Here is a 17,164-nt window from a genome sequence, read left to right on the forward strand (position 1 = left end):
GGTCCTCCGTAATATTCCATACCAGTGTGTACGGTAATCTTCCCGGGGTTCCTTTCAGTGGGTGGTGTAGCGTAATGTGAATACCACCAATTACGTGCATTGCATGGGCAAACTTTTAGTGAAATCCAAGTGAATCATTCGCAAGCCATCGAACTTTTGTCTAGACGTCCTTCGACAGGGGCTGGATGGGGATTGGCCGAAGATCTTCCCCCGCGCAAAAAGTAATTTGCCCCTGGTGATTCAATTCAATTCAATTTGATACTTGACATAACTAATATAGGTAAGTTATGACCAATTAATTCTGGAATCTCTTAGCTTCCTTCGCTAAAATAAACGGGAAATCCTTTGTCCCAATTTATTGTTATCTATCGTGTTTCCATAGTTTAAAGGTGTGAAAAAAAGAATGAAAGAAGAGAAGAGAAGAAACCCAGTCAATAATATCCCTGTTGAATCCGTCACCACAATCATTGACAATGGTAGATATTGCGAGGAATCAGAGCTGATAGACCATCGTATCTCTCTTGCTTTGTAGAAGTGGAGAAAAAGAGAAGATGGAGGTGCGGGTGTTGGCGCGCAGACCATTTGAACTACGCCAGTAATTTCAATTCACTTGCCGGGATGACCACTAGTAGGAAATGGTCACCCCTTCATCTTAAGCGTGTCCTCTTCTTAACGACTACTACTTCCTACCTTCTCCTTCACCCCCTCCCCTTCCCCTTCACCCAACTCCCTTTTCCTCCTCTCTCCCCCCAATTTCCCATCCTATCGCATCTTGTTCCGTCTGCACTCAATTCCTCCACGATTTGGTTGAGGTTGCTAGGCGGTTCGATGTTCCTTGGTTGATCCCGCTTCTTTTTGCCTCCCAAATCTCAACGCCCTCGAAGACTCGGCATCTTAAATCAACTACAAAGAGCCTCGAGCCCCTCCAAGGTCATTAGAATAGTCTTGAGTACAAGTGCTGAAGTCCCCTTACTACGGGGACTGTAGCAGCTTCGTCAATCGGTCTTCGCGACCTACGACGCAATCTGGCCTTTAGGAGAAGCCGAGATCTGGCTTTCCCCTTGTCCTTCAATCACCTGCCGTGCCATCACCCTCTCAGCCTAATGATTTGAAGCTGAATTGAAACCCCGCGAGAGATCGCTTGTTACTAGTTTCCCTGTCTCTTCACTATTTTTTATTTCTTTCTCCCCTTTTCAGTTATTCCTCTGAGATCCTTGCGACCGTTTTTCTGCGCCGAGTTGTCATACCGTGCGCGATCACTGTCGCAAGATATTTGAAAACGTGCCTTGTTTCAATTTCTGATCACGATTTGCTACGTTGGCTCAACGATTTACACACAATAAACGTATGCATGACCCTCGGGAAATTTATTTATCATTGGCATGTCTCAGACTAACCATAAGATTGGATATAGCTCTGACGATGATGAACCCTTATCTCAGTTGGGCTATCCTGCTCGTTGTAGCAGGTGGCCTGGGCTGGTACTATAATGGCCCTGTCCCCAAAACGAAAACCCCCATAAAGCCCGCCGTTGTGGAAAAGACCGAGAGCTCGGTGGCCACGAAGAAACCCAAGAAGAAGGCCAAGAAATCTCCGGAACCCTCACCTGCCCCCGCCGTTAAGGTTGAGGAAAAGCCCGTGTACACTCCCCAAGCCCAGGAGGCTGATGTGCAGGACGAGGAGATCGACAAGAAAGAGATGGCCAAGCGCTTCGCCGCCGTAAAGAACGGAATTCCTCTCAAGGAGACCAACAGGGACAGCAAGAGTGGCAGCAAGGCCCAGAAGAAGAACAGGAATGGACCTTCCAGCCATCCTGTCGCCGGTAACAACGAGCGATCTGCCTCCCGCGTTTCCACACGTACCTCGTCCACTACTGGAGCCGAGGCTGATGATGATCTCTCTCCTGCTGGTTCCCCCAAGGTTAATGCTACTGTCTCTTCCGCTGGATATGTTTCGGATATGCTCGAGGCTCCCGCTCCCCCGGCGTCGGTCCTCCGTGTAACGGGCTCTCTGGAGTCGGAATCCCAGAAGAAGAAGCAGAAGCCCCAGTCCTTCAAGCAAGTCGAAACCAAGAAGCAACGCCAACAACGCCTGAAGAATGAAGCTCGGAAGCAGCAGGTTCAGGAGGCCGAGGAGGAGCGTCGTAAATTGCTTGAAAAACAGCTCCACACGGCCCGCGAAGCTGAGCGTCGTGAAGCTGCTAAGTCGAAGCCGGCTGCTGCTCAAACCAATGCCTGGCAGACAAAGAGCATAAACAACGTTACCAATGACACCCCCAAGACCACCCCGGCCCCCAAGGTCGAACTGCTGGACACATTCGAGCCTGAAACCTCATCAGCTGCCGCATCCGCTAAGGAATGGGACCAGGGTCTTCCATCTGAGGAGGAGCAGATGCGCATCCTCGGCGCGGAGAAGGGTGAGGACCAGTGGACTACCGTGTCCAGCAAAAAGATCAAGAAGAAGGGCGGCAAAACCGATGAGAGTGAAGCTAGCGCTGTTGAAGACCAACCTACTCCGGCTGCCCCTGTCCCTGCCCCCGTTGAACCCAAGGTGAAGATCACTCCTACTTACCTTCCTGATATCCTCCGTTCCAACAAGAAGGGGCATCCTCTTGACTCCGATTGGGCTGCTTAAGCGGTCTTTGCACTCCTTGCGAGGACAAGTTGAGGCTGTACCTTTCCTTTTAAGTTTCATTTATGGGAATCTTTTCGATTTCACTGTATGTATTATTCATGGCTTCGGCGTTTGGGGTCCTTTACAACACCAAAAATGCACCGCGCAGCCGGCGAGGTGTTTGATTCCTTTCCGCGGATTCAGCGAAGGAAATATCCTCAACCACAAAAATCAAAGAAAGCCACCCCCACAAAAAAAAATAGAGCCGTGTAATATCCTTTTCTTTTATTTGTGTACTGCTCCGAAATTTTCTTCCATTTTTTTTTTATCTTTTATTTATCTTACTTCCATTTGTTTTATAACACTTATCTGATTGATAATTACGGATGAAAAGACGTTTGATCTATGGCCGGATTCCGGGCTTTTAACAATATCATGCTTATTACTTATTATAAATCCTTTGCTGATTGCTCTGAGAGCAAATCCAATGCCTTTCTGCGGGCAAATGACGGTGAGTTGGGTGCCTAGGATGTGCAATGATCATATCTTGTATACATACTGAAGGGATCTGCAATGGTTCGTCCGCGCAGAAGCCACCTGGCCTTTTCTTTGTCGGGAAGATCTTTGTTTTTGCGTTAGCTTCTAAGTATCGTGTTCATTATTGTCCCCTCTCGGTCAGGGTTTTGGATGTGTGCTCCGCTTTTTTTTTTTCCCCGGGACTTGTTTAGGACTAATCATGGAGAGGAATGGGCCATTTGGGGAATGACGATCATATAGTAAGTAGTACCCCCCGATATACAGTGGGGATCCGTTGTACATATCTCATGTACTATGCTATGTAAGTGAATAGGATCTAGTCTGGTAGTCGCCTGGTAGGGAGGAGGTATCTAATCCCCACAATCGACGGCAGTCGGTGACATGGTTCAAACGATGACTTAAAAATAGAAGAATTGCAGGAGCAAAAACGGATCTCAAATGTCGTCAGAGAAACTCGAACCCTCTTTCTCAGATCCTTGGCAACTTTACCTGAACTGGTTTAGTCGAGAGTTCCGGTCATCGTGGCCTGAACGGCATGGCCAAAGTAATTGGAAGTCACGGGCAAACGATGTAACTTGTTGTTTTGTCCTCTTTTCCCTTTCGCATCATTTGTTCTTTCGGTCCTCCTCTCACTTCCTCCTCTTCCTCTCTCTCTCTCTCTCTTCTTGAGAACCTCTTCAATTCGGATTGTGATCCCTTTTCTTCTTCTACCGTTCCTTTCTGTATTCATTTCCCCCCCTTTTTTATTTTACCGACCCCTCGTGGCAAGCTCCCGAGGTCCCTATTCTCTACTCCTCATTTGCCCTCCGCGGTTGATTACCTTCTCTCACTAAACAACTATCTCCGCCATGGCGCAAATACGCGGCACCGCGGGATACAATCTCGGTCACCAAAATCCTTTCGGAGGACCTGGTCGCGCAGACGCTACAAATGACCCTAGCCCCTTGGATGCAATTCGGGAACAAACCAGCAAGATTGAAGATTGGTTGGACACGTTGGCAGATCCCGTTAAACCGTACGTGGTCTTTCCGAACCATCCCCGCTTTTCTCTCGTTGAATTGAGTTGCAAGGGTGCAATAAACAATTATCGAGAAGAGAGTGTCAGACTCTTGTCGCTAACACTGTCTCCTTCCGTCTCAGCTATCTCCCAGCCATTGGTCGTTTCCTGATCGTGGTCACCTTCATTGAGGACAGTCTGCGTATTATTACACAATGGAGTGATCAGCTCCTCTATCTTCGGGAATATCGCAAGAGTAAGCCTTATTATTGTCAGCGGCAGCAACAATCACTACCCCCGGTCTAACCATGTGTTCACTCTTCAGTTCCGTGGGGTATCACGCACACCTTCCTCATTCTCAACGTGATCGCTATGTCTATATGTTCATTCATGGTCATTGCTCGCAAACACACTGAAATCGCCGTTGCTGGTCTGCTGGGTGTCGTCGTCACCCAGGGCCTCGGATATGGACTCATCTTCGATCTCAACTTCTTCCTCCGCAACCTGAGTGTGATCGGCGGTCTCCTCATGGTGCTCTCCGATTCCTGGGTCCGCAAGAAGTTCGTTCCGGCTGGATTGCCCCAGCTTGATGAGAAGGACCGCAAGATGTACGTTCAGTTCGCTGGCCGTGTCTTGCTCATCTTCCTCTTCATCGGGTTCGTCTTCTCCGGCCAATGGAGCTTCTGGCGTGTTCTGGTCAGCTTGTTCGGCTTGGTCGCATGTGTCATGGTCATTGTGGGGTTCAAGGCCAAGTGGAGTGCAATCATCCTGGTGGTGTTGCTGAGCGTTTTCAACATCCTGGTCAACAACTTCTGGACCGTACGTATACCTCCAATTGGCGTTGGCGTTGGCGTATCTAGCAACTAACGGTTCCTCTAGCTCCACCCCCACCACCCCCACAAGGATTTCGCCAAGTACGATTTCTTCCAGATCCTGTCTATCGTGTAGGTTCTACTATACTTATCCCACTCTGGTCTCAAAACCCAGCAAACTAACTATCCCGTTATCATAACAGCGGCGGTCTCTTGCTTCTAGTCAACATGGGCCCGGGCCAGTTGAGCATGGACGAGAAGAAAAAGGTCTACTAAACAGGCCCCAACCGAAAGCAAGAAAGGAAAGAAAGAAAGAACCAAAAAGCTGAAAAAGCTAAAAAAGTTAAAAAAAGACTACAGCAAAGGGCCACTGAGTTGTGCGCATGTGTGCTAATTACTCATGACATGTTTCTTACGGGCGTCTGAAAACCTCGCTATCATTATGTGATCCTTTCGCATCTTCATATATCATCATTGTTCCGGAAGCCCGTTCCTCCATTGGAGTTCGATCATTGTGTACTGGTTATACGCTCGCGACATTGGCTGAATCCATCATTTGCAACGTATCTATCATCAATATACCACATTCATTGTTCTCTTCTTCCCTTTCTCTTTTTCTGTCTTGGATCAGGTTCGTTTCGGTAATTATTGTTACCAGCTTCCTACCTATGATATCCCGTGAGGTAAGTAGGTAATAGTAAATCTTCATGTACTGATAAAAGCTAGATTCCATACCCTTGACCCATAAACACCCATAACCCAATCGTAGAACAAGATAGAGTAGGACAAAAAAAAGAGAACAATTCAAGATCGTTGGAATAACAAGTCATAATGAAAGAAAGCTGCAGTAATTGATATTAAAAAGGTATTATACATGAACATGATGATGCAACTGCGACTTCAGGATAATGCATGGTTAAACGATACAAAAAAGACAAGGAGAATAACGGATAAAGAAAATGCTAGCTAGAGAATGTAATCTGCGCCTGATAATGAGAGGATAGATGGAATCTGCAGGGATGGTATGTAGTTGTAGTTGTAGTAGTTGTAGGTATGTATGTTATGGAGACAACGGATTAAAACAGTCAAGGGAAGCCTTTAAAATAATCTCGTTCGTTTCTGGTGGTCCTGCCATGCACATAACAACGGACTTCCTTGATAAAATATTGCTCCAAAACATGGAGAAGTGATGGAAGGATGATAAGGAACGGAATGATGATCGCTTTTGTCTGCTGCCAACGCCGAGAAAATCCAAGCATAGGAGGGTGTATCAGAGGTCTGAGATCAGAATTCCAGGAAACAGAATCGAGGTTTAAAGGGTTGCTCAAGGAATCGAACACTCCCGTTAGATATCCATACTCCAACGCCAGGGCCGTATTTGCTCCAGATCACCAAACCCGACTTCCTCATGGGGATCGGAAATCTCCAAATGCAATAATGAAACTTTCTTAACGTCCCGATGCAAGCTCGACAACGTCTTCGACACCTGTGGCCGGAACAGTCTGCTACCATCATCGGCTTCCTTGGACATGGGCCGAGAGATTGGCGTCTGCGGGGATTGTATGGAGACTCTCGGGGATTCTATGTCGTCGGAGTCGATCGAAGCCAATGAGGACGAATCGGACCGTGAACGCAGAGACGAAGCTATGACAAAATTAGACTCATCACGTCCGTACGCAGGGGAGGGTGACGTGAATTGGCGGTTGTCTATGGGCTCAGGTGTCTTTAGAGGTCGAGGGTCATCATCGTCGTCGTCATCATCATCATCATCGAGGTGGGCGAAGGGGGGACGGGCTCGGGCTGACTTTTTTTCGACATGTTGAGTGGGTAAAGGAGGGAGGTGGGTTCGTTCGGGATTTTTGTTGGTACTCTTCTCGCGAGTGATTCGTGTGTCGCTGGGACTACTCTTCTGGGTCGGGGTATCGACACGATCTTTTCCGGCCATCACCCTAGCGCTAGGAACTGGTTGTAACATCCATCGTGTCTCCGCGCGACTCTTGGGCCCACTAACAATGGGAGGATGAAGATCATTGACTGGAGGAACCCGAGCAATATAATATTTACTGGGTTCGTTGGCATTCGCTTTACCGCTACCCGAAAGTCCAACGGAAGATCCCTTCACCTCTACTTCCTCCCCCCACAACGGTTCATCTTCGCGCTGGTATCGCATTCGATTCCATCGATCTTCTATCGGTTGCATCAAGCTACCCTTGTCTTTCTTTTGTGAAGCACGTACATCCCGACAGGAATTTGTGGAGATTCCATCCGTATTCCAACTATCGGTACGACGATGCGCAGAGCGGTTGCCACCTCTTCTCGCCGGAGGACCGGGACCTAGAGCAATCTCCTCCGCCCATCCTGGGTTGGTACTGAATGCGGTCGGTTGAGGGAATGGTCGAGGTTGGTCGGCAACTATCTCGTCATGCTTCTCCTTCGCGCGACGGGATCGGGCCGCTTCAGCTTCTTTCATACGTTTCCGGCGATCGACTTTTTCGGCACATGGCGTACAGGTAGCATAGTAGAAGACCGCTGATTGAGCGCCTCGCCACAGCCACATGGTTAGGCTGGAGAAGGAGGTCGGGAGGGTGGTTGGGGAGCGGTGTATGAGGTTCGCAGGTCAACTGATCGCAACGCCGGCCAAGTACTACTAATTACTGGCACTCACGAGAACAGAATGGCCCGGGGGCACCGATCAGTAGGTCTCGATATGTGCCGTGTCGCGGGCAGCAACATGAAGGGCGTCTAGTTCGATAGTGGACGGGGGATGGGGCAGATAAAACGGAGATCGCCCAGCGACCTTCAACGTCGAAGAACAGGTAGTTACACAGAAAGCAACGGGCAATCCAAAGAATACGAGGGACGGAGAGAGACAAAGAACAAAGATCAAATCAATTGGAGAAATACGGACAAAGGACAAGAAACACACAGAAGAAGAGCGATAGATAGAGAGAGAGAGAGAGAGAGAGAGAGAGATAGGGAAAGGGAGAGGGAGAGAGGAGTCGGGAGGAGTAACGGGAGTCAATCAGGGGAAAGTGAGAAAGACGGTTGGTCACTTGGCAGGGGCGGGGCGAGACGGCAGAGAAAAACGAAGACGGCGCTACTGGATCATTTCCGGATGGTCTGTTTGATTGTTGAAGTGTCAAACAGAAGTAGTCAGTTCCTTGTAAGAAGTTATATATCGTGCGTCTTATATATGAACTATGACCTCCCCCCAAAAAAGAAAATAAGACCTTCAAAATCCCCTCACGGGAAAAAACGAAGCCAATTCCATTCAGAATTGGGCAGCGACACCATTGACGCATTGTCTCATTTTTTGAATTCTTAGTGAAACGAATGGTCCAATCTAGTTGACGCCGTCTGCTGGTTAGTTCACTTATTCTGGTTGCCTACTATGTATCATTGATTTATTCTTCTGACTTCTTCCTCGCCAAGCGGGACCTTTTCAATCCGTATTGGAGGAATTCTGTTCACCAAATTATCTTTTGCAGAGGATTATATCAGATGGAGGTTCCACTCCACCCCATTCAACTTGGCGGAAATTGGCAATTCAAGATACATTGTTGATTAATTGATCGTTCGTTCGCTTCCCCTTTCCGATCGTATGCGTTGTCTATCGACAGACAGTCCTGAGGAAAATGTAGTGCCGCTATTGATGTCTCCCTTGTTCTATCCCATCCGATTCTCCCTGTTTCACACCCACACAACACACATCTCTCCTTTTGCCCCCCTTTCCGCCCTCCTGATCCCGACAAATAAAACCCCCGGAGCCGTAGCGCTAGTATTATTGACCTAAGATCGCAATCTTCCTTAAAAAAGCTGCCGCCCAGTCCGAGCCCCACCATAGTCGCAGAAAAGTGACCACGATATCAATCCAAGCCTGTGTCACAGCCACGGACAATGACCCAATGACCCATAACGTCTCCTTCGCCGCGTGACATGGTGCGCAAGATGTGCACTGTAGGTGAGGCTCTGATGGACTGCTGCAACCTCAGCCACGAAGAAAAATAAGATCTATCACATTAAAGACCTAGCCACCATGCCACGTTTTCGATCATCCAACGTCACTCATATGCAAAAAAGGAGGTGGTTCTTTCTTTAGCAAGAAAGCTCGCATCGTAACTGGTAAAAGTAAAAAAATCAGGGTTCATGCGTTCTTGGTGCCCTTGACCACTTCGCCCTTAACCTTGGCCCAGTCGATATCGCCATCAATCTGTTCGTCTACCTCGCCGCATACGACCACGTTATCGCCTCGGATCAGGTATAGACCGTGTTCGATCTGGGAGCTCGGCTCGGGGTCATCGGGCGTGCGGATGATTCGTTCGATGGTATCCAGAAGAACCAGGTTAGTTAACTGGTCCGTGGAAAGGAGCGTCCCAAGGAGAGTCCGTCCGTCAACCGTCAGCACGAGGACTTTCTCTATTAGGGGCTCTGAGCGTTAGCACGGGCTTGCAGAATGTTGGGATCCACAGCTGATGAGAGGACGTACTATTAATATAGGAGTGGAGAGACATAGTGGTGCGCTACAAGAATCCCTGAGGTAACCGGGTGGGAACGGCGTGCGTACTCGAGGAGCGCAAATAGGTCCGAGCCGGGCTGAAGCTCTGGAACGGTTATGAGAGAGGTTGCTGGAGCCGCCGTTCACGGAACCGAGTCCACCGGAACGGACACCGAGAGAATGTAGTTAAGAATTGGGGAGATATTAGCCACAATTGGTTTCTGTAGTGGTGAGACCGATGTGAATTATAGCAATGTACCGCCGATGTTGCTTTTCAAAACCCGTGATGGACGCGCGTGTGGGGGGCTGATGCTCTCCGGCCTCGTTTTATTTCGGTGTTAGAAGCCCATTTAAAAGTAAAACCAAGATGACATGCTATACGAGGCGATTTGGCGGATTATGGTGAACCAGCACAGCAGTTGTCGCAACAATGAGTTTGTTCTCCGGCCAGACTGCGATACGATTAGTCTATCACGTGATGACCTATGACCCTTGACCTTGCTGGAATTATCAAATACCCGAATCTACTATATCTATTTATCCCCCAACATTCTACATATAAGCAGTCGCAAAAAAAAAAATATGGATCATTTCTAGAAAAGCCGTGGCTTAATATACATGATAAAATGGAAATGAACAAAACAGCCGAGAAAGCTATGGTTGTATTGCCTACGGAGTATTGACTACCGCGATAACAATATGCAACTAGAAGTCACAAAGCATTTTGACAAACTGCAAGTTTGCTTGCTCCTTATATCAATCACTTAGTCACTCAATGCGCTTAGATCCAATGGCACGCTGCTGCCTCGTCCAGCACGGTATCGCCTGGGACCTCCTGTAAATGGTCGAGGCTTGGGTAATAAACCTTCGCTCTGGAACTTGAACCGAGTGTCTTCTACCCGAATTATGCCGTGGGCCGCTGAGCTCAAAGGGCTCGGCCCTGGCGACGGCCCGCCGTTGCTCAGGGTATAAGCGCTCGGATCCAGTGTGGAACGATCCGGAGGGTGACTAGCTGGAGGCTCGTAAGATAAGGGACGTGATGGTGGCTCACTCGACGGAGCACTTGGAGGGGCACTTGGAGGGGGTGGTGGAGGTGCTGAAGGGGCCGAGGAAGGGGGTGGTGGGGGAGGAGGTGGCGCTGATGGTGTCTGGTGGCTGTGTCCAAAAGCGTTCCTCGCAGCTTGAACTGCTATCGATGCAGTAGCAGTTCCATTAGGTGGTTGCGGTGCTGAGACTGCAGGAGGCGGCGGTGGTGGAGGGGTAGATCGCGCAGGAGCTGGGGGGGGTGGCCGGACCGTAGGTGGGGGTGGAGGTGGGGGTGGTGCAGCTGGACTTGCAGAAGGAGGAGCAGGGGACGGTGGACCTGGATTTGATAATTTCCTAGAAGACACAGGTGGTGGTGGAGGTAGCTTTGCTGAGCCTGGCAATGGTGGTGGTGCGCGAGGTGGTGGAGCATCTGGTGCCGACCTGGCCGATGCGGTGGATACAGTAGACGACGGCCTCGATGCAGGCCTCGGGGGAGGTTTCTTCAGACCCGCGACCAACGGGTTAATGGGAGGAGCGGGAGGAGACTCTGAAGAAGGCAGGGGAGGAGGACGAGCTCCCGGAGGTTTCAGAGCGGGCGACACATGAGGTTTCGGCGCCGACGATCCTTCTAATTCGGACCGATATGGCGAATCTCGATTGGCTCCAGTATCAACTCCCCCTCCTCGGCTGCGCAGCTTGGGCATACCTCCAGCAAAGAGGCCTCCCAGTTGAGGAGCAGCGGGCAAAGCCGCGCTACTGTCCCCCCCTGAACCAGCTCCGCTGTCACTTCGTAGTCTATTTGCTGCTTGCCCCGGTACTGGCGGTGCCGAACTTGGGGGCTTCATCATGGTAGGAATGGGTGGAGCGCCTGCGACCGGAGGGCCGGATGATTTCGTTCCTCCGCCAACAACCGGCGCTGATCTGTCGTTGGTTACGGTCTTCTTAAGCCGTGTGCCTTTGTGAATATCCGAGAGAAGGGCGCCCTGCCGAATGTATTAATTTCTGTCTTGGACAGCGGACTCAAGCAAGTGAACCTACGCGGCCTTTCACTTCTGCACCTGAGGGCCTACTCGGGAGAGCCCCTGGAGGCGGAGGGGGAGGGGGTCCTCCCATGCTACCGGGCGGCGGCGGCGGCGGTGGTGGTGGTGGAGGCATCTCGTCAATACGAAAGGTAGAGCGTAAGATTGGATGTTTACAAAAGAGCGGGGTTGGGTAGACACAGAAAAGAAGCGATCGCGATGGATCAATCCGCCGGAATCGAGGGGACCATTTGACGGTTCTTTCAGGGAGAGAGATGACGTCCGTTGGAATGGGGAGGAAGGAGGAGCGTCAAATGTAGCCTGATGGAGAAAAGCAAATGGATCCCAGCCAGAGTTGCCCAATAGTGGAGAGTCCGCCCGGAGTTAGTGGCGGTGCTGCCGGCGGCAGTAAGACTCCGCCTTAAAAAGTGTCGCATTATTGATTGTCTCTCCCCGATTTCGTCCACTCAGAATACAACCCTGGGAAAATAGTTCCTCGAGTGCTTACCATGACAGGTATGGCTTTACGAGGTCAAAGGGCTGCAAGTCCTCGGACTCTGATATGCCAATTCTGCCAATTCTCCGCATCCCCGGCACCCCGACTACGAACCCACTTTACTCGATCTGTTGCATCAACCAGACCGTTCACTTCCAACGGGAACTTGGGACTATGGAAGGCCAAAAGGAACTTGAACACCCATTGGGCCATTGTACAGACTGTATCCAAAAAATTTTCATCAAGCACATCCGAAACAACTACACCCATAGATCTAGAAGATGCTTTGCGACAAATTACAAACGATTCAGCCGAGGTCCTACGGCTGGACTCAGTGCCCTCGAATGAGTCAATTGTGAAACTCCTTCAACAATGTGAAGAAATAGCAGAAGCCCTCGTCCACCAAGACCAGGATACAACAAAGAAAGGAGACAATGAAATATCCAATCTGCTCGACCTAGAAGAGAAGAGCGCCACGAAAAAGCCCTCCAAATCAACCCAGATTGCAGATCCACAACTGGCCAATTCTCTTTCCCAGATCACCTACGATCTCTTGACGAACGAAAAGGTGTTCATTTCCCCCGAAGCGCTGGCCTGCTACACCAAGATTCAGAGCTTACTCAAGCGCGCCGAGCACTTCCCCGAGATCTTCTATCTGTATGCGCACAAACCGGTTCCGGAGGAGAATACCTCTCCTGTGAAATTTCACAAGGCAAATCCCAAAGACATTAACAGCGCTATTCCTACCGATCTCGCCAACATGGCCCTCGATGTCGCTATTGAGCAACGGAACCTGTCTCTCGTTCTTGCCATCATCGATAATACATTCTGCGCTCCTGCATTTTCCCGTGCGAAGATCTTCAAAAAGGCAGCTGTACCTCTCGGGGGGATAGCTGCCGCGCCAGCTGCTTGCTATGCCGTTGCATCCTGGGCTGCGACACTTCAGAACACCATGGATCCCAGCACAGCTACGGGCATTGCATTTGCTGCATCTCTTGCTTATGTGGGAGGCGTATCGTCGGTGGGCATACTCGCTATCACCACAGCTAATGATCAGATGGAGCGGGTAACGTGGCTACCTGGTGTGCCGTTGCGGCATCGTTGGCTTCGGGAAGAGGAGCGAGCTGCTTTGGACAAGGTTTCACTTGAGTGGGGCTTTAAGGATATGTATATGCGAGGCGAGGAAGAGGGAGAGGAGTGGGAAAACTTGAAGGAGTTTATCGGGATGAGGGGAATGATTTTGGACAAGACGGATCTAATGCCTGGAATGCAATAAACATAGAACACTGTCTTATTATTACATCTCGTTCTACTGTATTTTTACGGAAAGATGACCGTTTAGAGTGGCCAAGGCAAATACAAAGGATCTACAAAATACGGCTAACAATTGAGCACAGGGCTACTTCTACGGAAAGGCACAAAGAACGAGTTAGGAACCAAGTCGTGAGTCACATTTTCCGAAGCTGTGCCGTATACAATCCCACTTCTAAGCCCCTAAAATACCCCCAGCGTGAGCAGAGAGCGCCAATAACTTAATAAAGACGCTTGGGAGGAGACATGGAAGCCTTGAGGACAAGGCTGCCAACGTTCTGCCAGCCCTTCTTGAGGAGGGAGACGAGGTAGTTGATGGCCAACATGACGTTAGCAACCAGCTCATCCTCAGTCATGCCGACGTTGCCAACGGCAACACCGAGACAGAGCACCTTCTTAAGCTGGAACTTGATGGTGGACTTGACATCGGTGACCTTGTTGGCCATGTCCTCAGCGTGAGAGATGGGGGTAGGGAATTTACCCGCTGTGGGACCGTTGTTAGTATATTTTACATCTTACTAAACGCAACTCGAGGCTGAGAACATACCCTTGGAAAGACCGGGACCCAAGAGACGGGGGATCTGCTTGATGAGACCATCGGAGGCAAGGAAGGCATCGTACTTGCGAGCAAGCTTCTTGATGAGCTTCTTGTTCTTGTTGAGCTTCTTCAGATCCTCGGAGGACATGGCATCAATGCCGTGGTGCTTAGCACGGTCAAGATCGTGCTGGTCACCAAGAACACTATAATCCATCACTCGTCAGCTCGTTGCGCTTATTCTCAAATCCATCCACCACCGTCGCCCTCCAAACTTTGATCGAAACGGCGATGCGACCGGGGTGGCACGTACCAGAGGCTCATGTTGGGACGAGGAACGGAAGGCAGCTTGATGGTGCCAGAGAAACGCTTGTCACGCTGGGGGTCATAATTCTTCAGACCGATCTGGAGCTCGACGGTCTCGAGGAAGTTTCTCTTCTTCTCATTCTGAGAGTAGTCCAGCAACTGCTGGATATTCTGGCGCACTCCGGCTGAGATGAGGAAAACATATTAGTTTCGATCCTGATAGATCAAAGTCCACAGTAGAATCAGTGAAAATGCCGCACATACCGACTGTGATCTTAGACATGATGGCGACAGTCTTCCAAAAATTGGTGTGGCTCTGCGCTGAATATCGTGCAAAGAGTGAAGGTAAAAAGGCCGCCCGCCGCCCGCCGCCAAAGAAAATCGCGTCTCCGCTTGTGGGTTTGGATGATACTAGCTGTATATGGACTAGCCTTGCCCTAACCACTTTCTCCCTTACTAAGCAGTATTTATTCTCACATTAGTCATCTATGTACTTTATGCTGACTAGTGAACATTAGGTGTCTCTTGGAGGGCAAAGAAAGTCGAGGTCAAGGTCTCCCCAGTCCCAGATTTGGCTGAAAGTACCCAAGTCTACGTTAGCTATATCCGCCAACCCACTGCCTGTCGCCTCTGAGGATGCTAACTCCAACGGCACAAATTCATGACTCCCAACCCCAGCTATGCTCGGAGGTAAGACGGCATGTGCAATAGACAGACCATCGTCTTGTAACAATGTCGAGATGTGTTGACTTTCTAGGGTGGTATAAGGTCCTTTATCCACTTTTTCAGAAGATATATGGCCTATAGATATCCTTTCTGTAGAAGAAAGCGGAAGCTCATGTATGAGTCTCTTGAGAATTGAGTAGCATATGGCACCTGTTTTGGAGCCACGAACCTGCTCCAGCATGTTTATGGACATGCTGAGTGTTCTAATGACCGTTTCCCGTTGGGGAAGATGTTGACTATGGTCGTGGATTATAGCAGAGCATAGAAAGGTGGCTGTATCAAAAATCAGGAATGGCGCGAAGTAGAACTTGGCATTCATGGGCAGCATGCAGCCCAGTAATCGATAAGATGCATCCATTAGCTTGAGCGCGTAGCCAATGGCATATGACTGGAGACTCTTTTGGACACTGGGTGTGTCTTGGTCAAGAGCCTGTACGAGGCATTGCTTTAATGGCATCAACATTACCATATAGCCTATGGCATGTAGCTGAAGGCGTTGCATAACCACATATTTGTGAGTGCTGTCCCAGCGAGTGTCGGGGCATACAAGCCTGAAGGCGGATGGGAATGAAGCAAACCACTTTTCAGTCTCTTCTTGGACAGAGAAGGCTTGCATGGGAGAAGGATCTCCACACATCACGCCAGGTATTTTCGATATCTCTTGCCCCAACTGGCAGAGTAAGGACATGTGTGTTATCGGTGAAGGTAATTCTATTTGGGGGTCGGGGTTTTCCAGTCGCAGATTAGGAGTTTCAACAGAGCAGTAACTGCTGTTGATAATAACAGGACGGGACAACAGCTGTGACATTTGCCTTCCGAAATGAGCAAAACATTGTCCCGTAAGAAACAACATAGCTCACAACTTACCAGTCCCAGGTGTACAATATGCACCAGATACGCCTTCTCATTTCGAGTTCGAACTCACTAAAACCTGATCTTGAAGAGCTTCTGTGTAGGCCTATTAGAAAGTGAAAGGTTAGCTAATGAGTTTGAAGCACACGTTTGCCCAGAAAAGGGCGTTCGGTACCTAGTTCTTGAGCTTCGTGAATTGCAGAGCTTAGAGCGTGCCACGACTCAACAAATAGAGCTTCGGTTTTTAACCAACAGGCCGTGAGGAATAGCTGCTGCACTTGTGTTAGGCCGCCTTTTCCTGGTGATATTGTGCCGCTCAGTTGTCTAGCAGCATGATGATAACGCTCTGAAAGTCTCTGGATGCTTTCTCCTAGCTCGGACTCCAGCTTCTGTCGGTCCCCTGGACCGAGAAATAGAGCAGAACATGCACACACTCGTAGCAATAGACATGTAAACTCTGAAGTCAACGGTTGACCTTTTGCTTTGCCAGCCCACCATGCAGAGTATTCAAGAGAAAATGTGGGCGGATATATACAGTAGTATTGGTAATTTGTTTCGTTTAGAAAATGTTGCACAAGTATATCTGAGAATAGTTAGCGAATACAGATGTCAAAATCCCATGGGTATACCTGTGTAGGGCTTTGGAGGGATCATCCGCAAGACGTTCTCGAACTCGGGAGACGGAGTTCCTTGTGGAATCTATTATGTTAGACCGACTCAGACAATCCACCTTAGCAGTGCTCTTACACTAATACTAACGCTCCGTCCCGAGCCACCCAAATTATCAGGAAGATACCCTAAAACCCGGAGATCTTTTGCATTTGTAGGCGGTATGCTGGTATCCCTCAGGGGTTCTCGCTCCATGTATACATCGTTTCTTTCGGTCACGTTCATCACTCTAGAAATAGATTAGCTGGGTGGATGTCTAATGACATAGCATGCGCTACTCAGACCTGGAATTACTTGAGGACCGTTTCGATGTCTTTGATTCCCTTTTTGAAGTAAATTTACAAAGATGCGATAGCCTCCTCGCTTGACATTGATTGCAAGGCCATTCACGGCTGCACTATATAGCGGTCAGAGGTCATGTACATAAGGTGTTCAGCAGTACTTGTATTCCTTGCCTTCTGCTTCCGACGCCGACATTCAGTGCACGCTGTCGCTAAGCGAATGGTCTTCATATGTCTCGTTTCACTGGCCATATTTGATCATATCAATTAGATGTTTAAAGTGTAATCGAGCTATTGCGCAGAGGAATCTTCTTTCTATATTGGACTAGTCTACAAAGCATCAGGGAACGAAGTGACTTAGATTGATTATCGCGATCCACATCTCGGAATCCCCGTGATTCGGGGTGACCTGACTAACCCGATATGGTAAGAATTAGCATGGGATTCATTGAACCCCTAACTTACAGACCCCATGGATTGATTTTCTCG

The 17,164-nt window shown here is 49.3% G+C and overlaps 9 protein-coding genes across 9 annotated transcripts; 3 read left to right on the forward strand and 6 right to left on the reverse strand.

Moving 5' to 3' along the window:
• Positions 1 to 172: 172 nt before the first annotated feature.
• BDW43DRAFT_282527 (uncharacterized protein) lies at positions 173 to 611 on the reverse strand. The gene has a single exon (XM_032042640.1). The coding sequence runs from the start codon at positions 580 to 582 to the stop codon at positions 325 to 327; it is 258 nt and encodes an 85-aa protein (XP_031898361.1). The 5' UTR covers positions 583 to 611; the 3' UTR covers positions 173 to 324.
• Positions 612 to 627: 16 nt separating this feature from the next.
• Positions 628 to 3,069, forward strand: BDW43DRAFT_282528 (uncharacterized protein). Its single transcript, XM_032042641.1, has one exon. It carries the CDS (start codon positions 1,348 to 1,350, stop codon positions 2,632 to 2,634), a length of 1,287 nt encoding a protein of 428 aa, XP_031898362.1. The 5' UTR covers positions 628 to 1,347; the 3' UTR covers positions 2,635 to 3,069.
• Positions 3,070 to 3,909: 840 nt separating this feature from the next.
• Positions 3,910 to 5,359, forward strand: BDW43DRAFT_139949 (protein ERV29). The gene is made up of 5 exons (XM_032038300.1): positions 3,910 to 4,165; positions 4,291 to 4,403; positions 4,473 to 4,966; positions 5,027 to 5,091; positions 5,163 to 5,359. Exons 1-5 carry the CDS (start codon positions 3,999 to 4,001, stop codon positions 5,233 to 5,235), a joined length of 912 nt encoding a protein of 303 aa, XP_031898363.1. The 5' UTR covers positions 3,910 to 3,998; the 3' UTR covers positions 5,236 to 5,359.
• An 868-nt stretch (positions 5,360 to 6,227) lies between these two features.
• Positions 6,228 to 7,620, reverse strand: BDW43DRAFT_139945 (uncharacterized protein). Its single transcript, XM_032038299.1, has one exon. It carries the CDS (start codon positions 7,514 to 7,516, stop codon positions 6,305 to 6,307), a length of 1,212 nt encoding a protein of 403 aa, XP_031898364.1. The 5' UTR covers positions 7,517 to 7,620; the 3' UTR covers positions 6,228 to 6,304.
• Positions 7,621 to 9,103: 1,483 nt separating this feature from the next.
• Positions 9,104 to 9,470, reverse strand: BDW43DRAFT_313045 (U6 snRNA-associated Sm-like protein LSm8; the record flags this gene model as incomplete). The annotated part of the gene is made up of 2 exons (XM_032047497.1): positions 9,104 to 9,375; positions 9,446 to 9,470. The coding sequence occupies 2 exons, from the start codon at positions 9,468 to 9,470 to the stop codon at positions 9,104 to 9,106; spliced, it is 297 nt and encodes a 98-aa protein (XP_031898365.1).
• Positions 9,471 to 10,218: 748 nt separating this feature from the next.
• Positions 10,219 to 11,635, reverse strand: BDW43DRAFT_313046 (putative proline-rich, actin-associated protein Vrp1; the record flags this gene model as incomplete). The annotated part of the gene is made up of 2 exons (XM_032047498.1): positions 10,219 to 11,463; positions 11,519 to 11,635. The coding sequence occupies 2 exons, from the start codon at positions 11,633 to 11,635 to the stop codon at positions 10,219 to 10,221; spliced, it is 1,362 nt and encodes a 453-aa protein (XP_031898366.1).
• Positions 11,636 to 11,987: 352 nt separating this feature from the next.
• On the forward strand, positions 11,988 to 13,275 carry BDW43DRAFT_282539 (uncharacterized protein). Its single transcript, XM_032042642.1, has one exon. The coding sequence runs from the start codon at positions 12,009 to 12,011 to the stop codon at positions 13,269 to 13,271; it is 1,263 nt and encodes a 420-aa protein (XP_031898367.1). The 5' UTR covers positions 11,988 to 12,008; the 3' UTR covers positions 13,272 to 13,275.
• A 149-nt stretch (positions 13,276 to 13,424) lies between these two features.
• Positions 13,425 to 14,493, reverse strand: BDW43DRAFT_282540 (60S ribosomal protein uL1). Its single transcript, XM_032042643.1, has 4 exons — positions 14,412 to 14,493; positions 14,155 to 14,332; positions 13,854 to 14,047; positions 13,425 to 13,790 (listed from the first exon to the last, which is right to left on the reverse strand). The coding sequence occupies exons 1-4, from the start codon at positions 14,428 to 14,430 to the stop codon at positions 13,528 to 13,530; spliced, it is 654 nt and encodes a 217-aa protein (XP_031898368.1). The 5' UTR covers positions 14,431 to 14,493; the 3' UTR covers positions 13,425 to 13,527.
• On the reverse strand, positions 14,494 to 17,162 carry BDW43DRAFT_282546 (uncharacterized protein). Its single transcript, XM_032042644.1, has 7 exons — positions 16,850 to 17,162; positions 16,679 to 16,791; positions 16,473 to 16,623; positions 16,355 to 16,424; positions 15,901 to 16,308; positions 15,741 to 15,831; positions 14,494 to 15,685 (listed from the first exon to the last, which is right to left on the reverse strand). The coding sequence occupies exons 1-7, from the start codon at positions 16,925 to 16,927 to the stop codon at positions 14,662 to 14,664; spliced, it is 1,935 nt and encodes a 644-aa protein (XP_031898369.1). The 5' UTR covers positions 16,928 to 17,162; the 3' UTR covers positions 14,494 to 14,661.
• Between the last annotated feature and the right edge of the window lie 2 nt (positions 17,163 to 17,164).

Source organism: Aspergillus alliaceus (assembly GCF_009176365.1).
Source record: "Aspergillus alliaceus strain CBS 536.65 unplaced genomic scaffold BDW43scaffold_34, whole genome shotgun sequence".
NCBI lineage: Eukaryota > Fungi > Ascomycota > Eurotiomycetes > Eurotiales > Aspergillaceae > Aspergillus > Aspergillus alliaceus.

Excerpts from the sequence above, each read along its gene's own strand:
- BDW43DRAFT_282540 (XM_032042643.1), bottom strand. Across the intron at positions 14,048-14,154 it reads CGTCCCAACATGAGCCTCTG|TGTTCTTGGTGACCAGCACG; the intron begins GTACGTGCCACC and ends GATGGATTATAG. Across the intron at positions 13,791-13,853 it reads GGGTCCCGGTCTTTCCAAGG|CGGGTAAATTCCCTACCCCC; the intron begins GTATGTTCTCAG and ends ACGGTCCCACAG.
- BDW43DRAFT_282539 (XM_032042642.1), top strand. The coding sequence starts at position 12,009 with ATGACAGGTATGGCTTTACGAGGTCAAAGGGCTGCAAGTCCTCGGACT.
- BDW43DRAFT_139945 (XM_032038299.1), bottom strand. The coding sequence starts at position 7,516 with ATGTGGCTGTGGCGAGGCGCTCAATCAGCGGTCTTCTACTATGCTACC.
- BDW43DRAFT_282527 (XM_032042640.1), bottom strand. The coding sequence starts at position 582 with ATGGTCTGCGCGCCAACACCCGCACCTCCATCTTCTCTTTTTCTCCAC.
- BDW43DRAFT_282528 (XM_032042641.1), top strand. The coding sequence starts at position 1,348 with ATGCATGACCCTCGGGAAATTTATTTATCATTGGCATGTCTCAGACTA.
- BDW43DRAFT_282546 (XM_032042644.1), bottom strand. The coding sequence starts at position 16,927 with ATGGCCAGTGAAACGAGACATATGAAGACCATTCGCTTAGCGACAGCG. Across the intron at positions 16,624-16,678 it reads CGGTCCTCAAGTAATTCCAG|AGTGATGAACGTGACCGAAA; the intron begins GTCTGAGTAGCG and ends ATCTATTTCTAG. Across the intron at positions 15,686-15,740 it reads ATATTGTACACCTGGGACTG|GCAAATGTCACAGCTGTTGT; the intron begins GTAAGTTGTGAG and ends TCATTTCGGAAG.
- BDW43DRAFT_139949 (XM_032038300.1), top strand. The coding sequence starts at position 3,999 with ATGGCGCAAATACGCGGCACCGCGGGATACAATCTCGGTCACCAAAAT. Across the intron at positions 4,404-4,472 it reads TCTTCGGGAATATCGCAAGA|TTCCGTGGGGTATCACGCAC; the intron begins GTAAGCCTTATT and ends TTCACTCTTCAG. Across the intron at positions 5,092-5,162 it reads TTCCAGATCCTGTCTATCGT|CGGCGGTCTCTTGCTTCTAG; the intron begins GTAGGTTCTACT and ends TTATCATAACAG.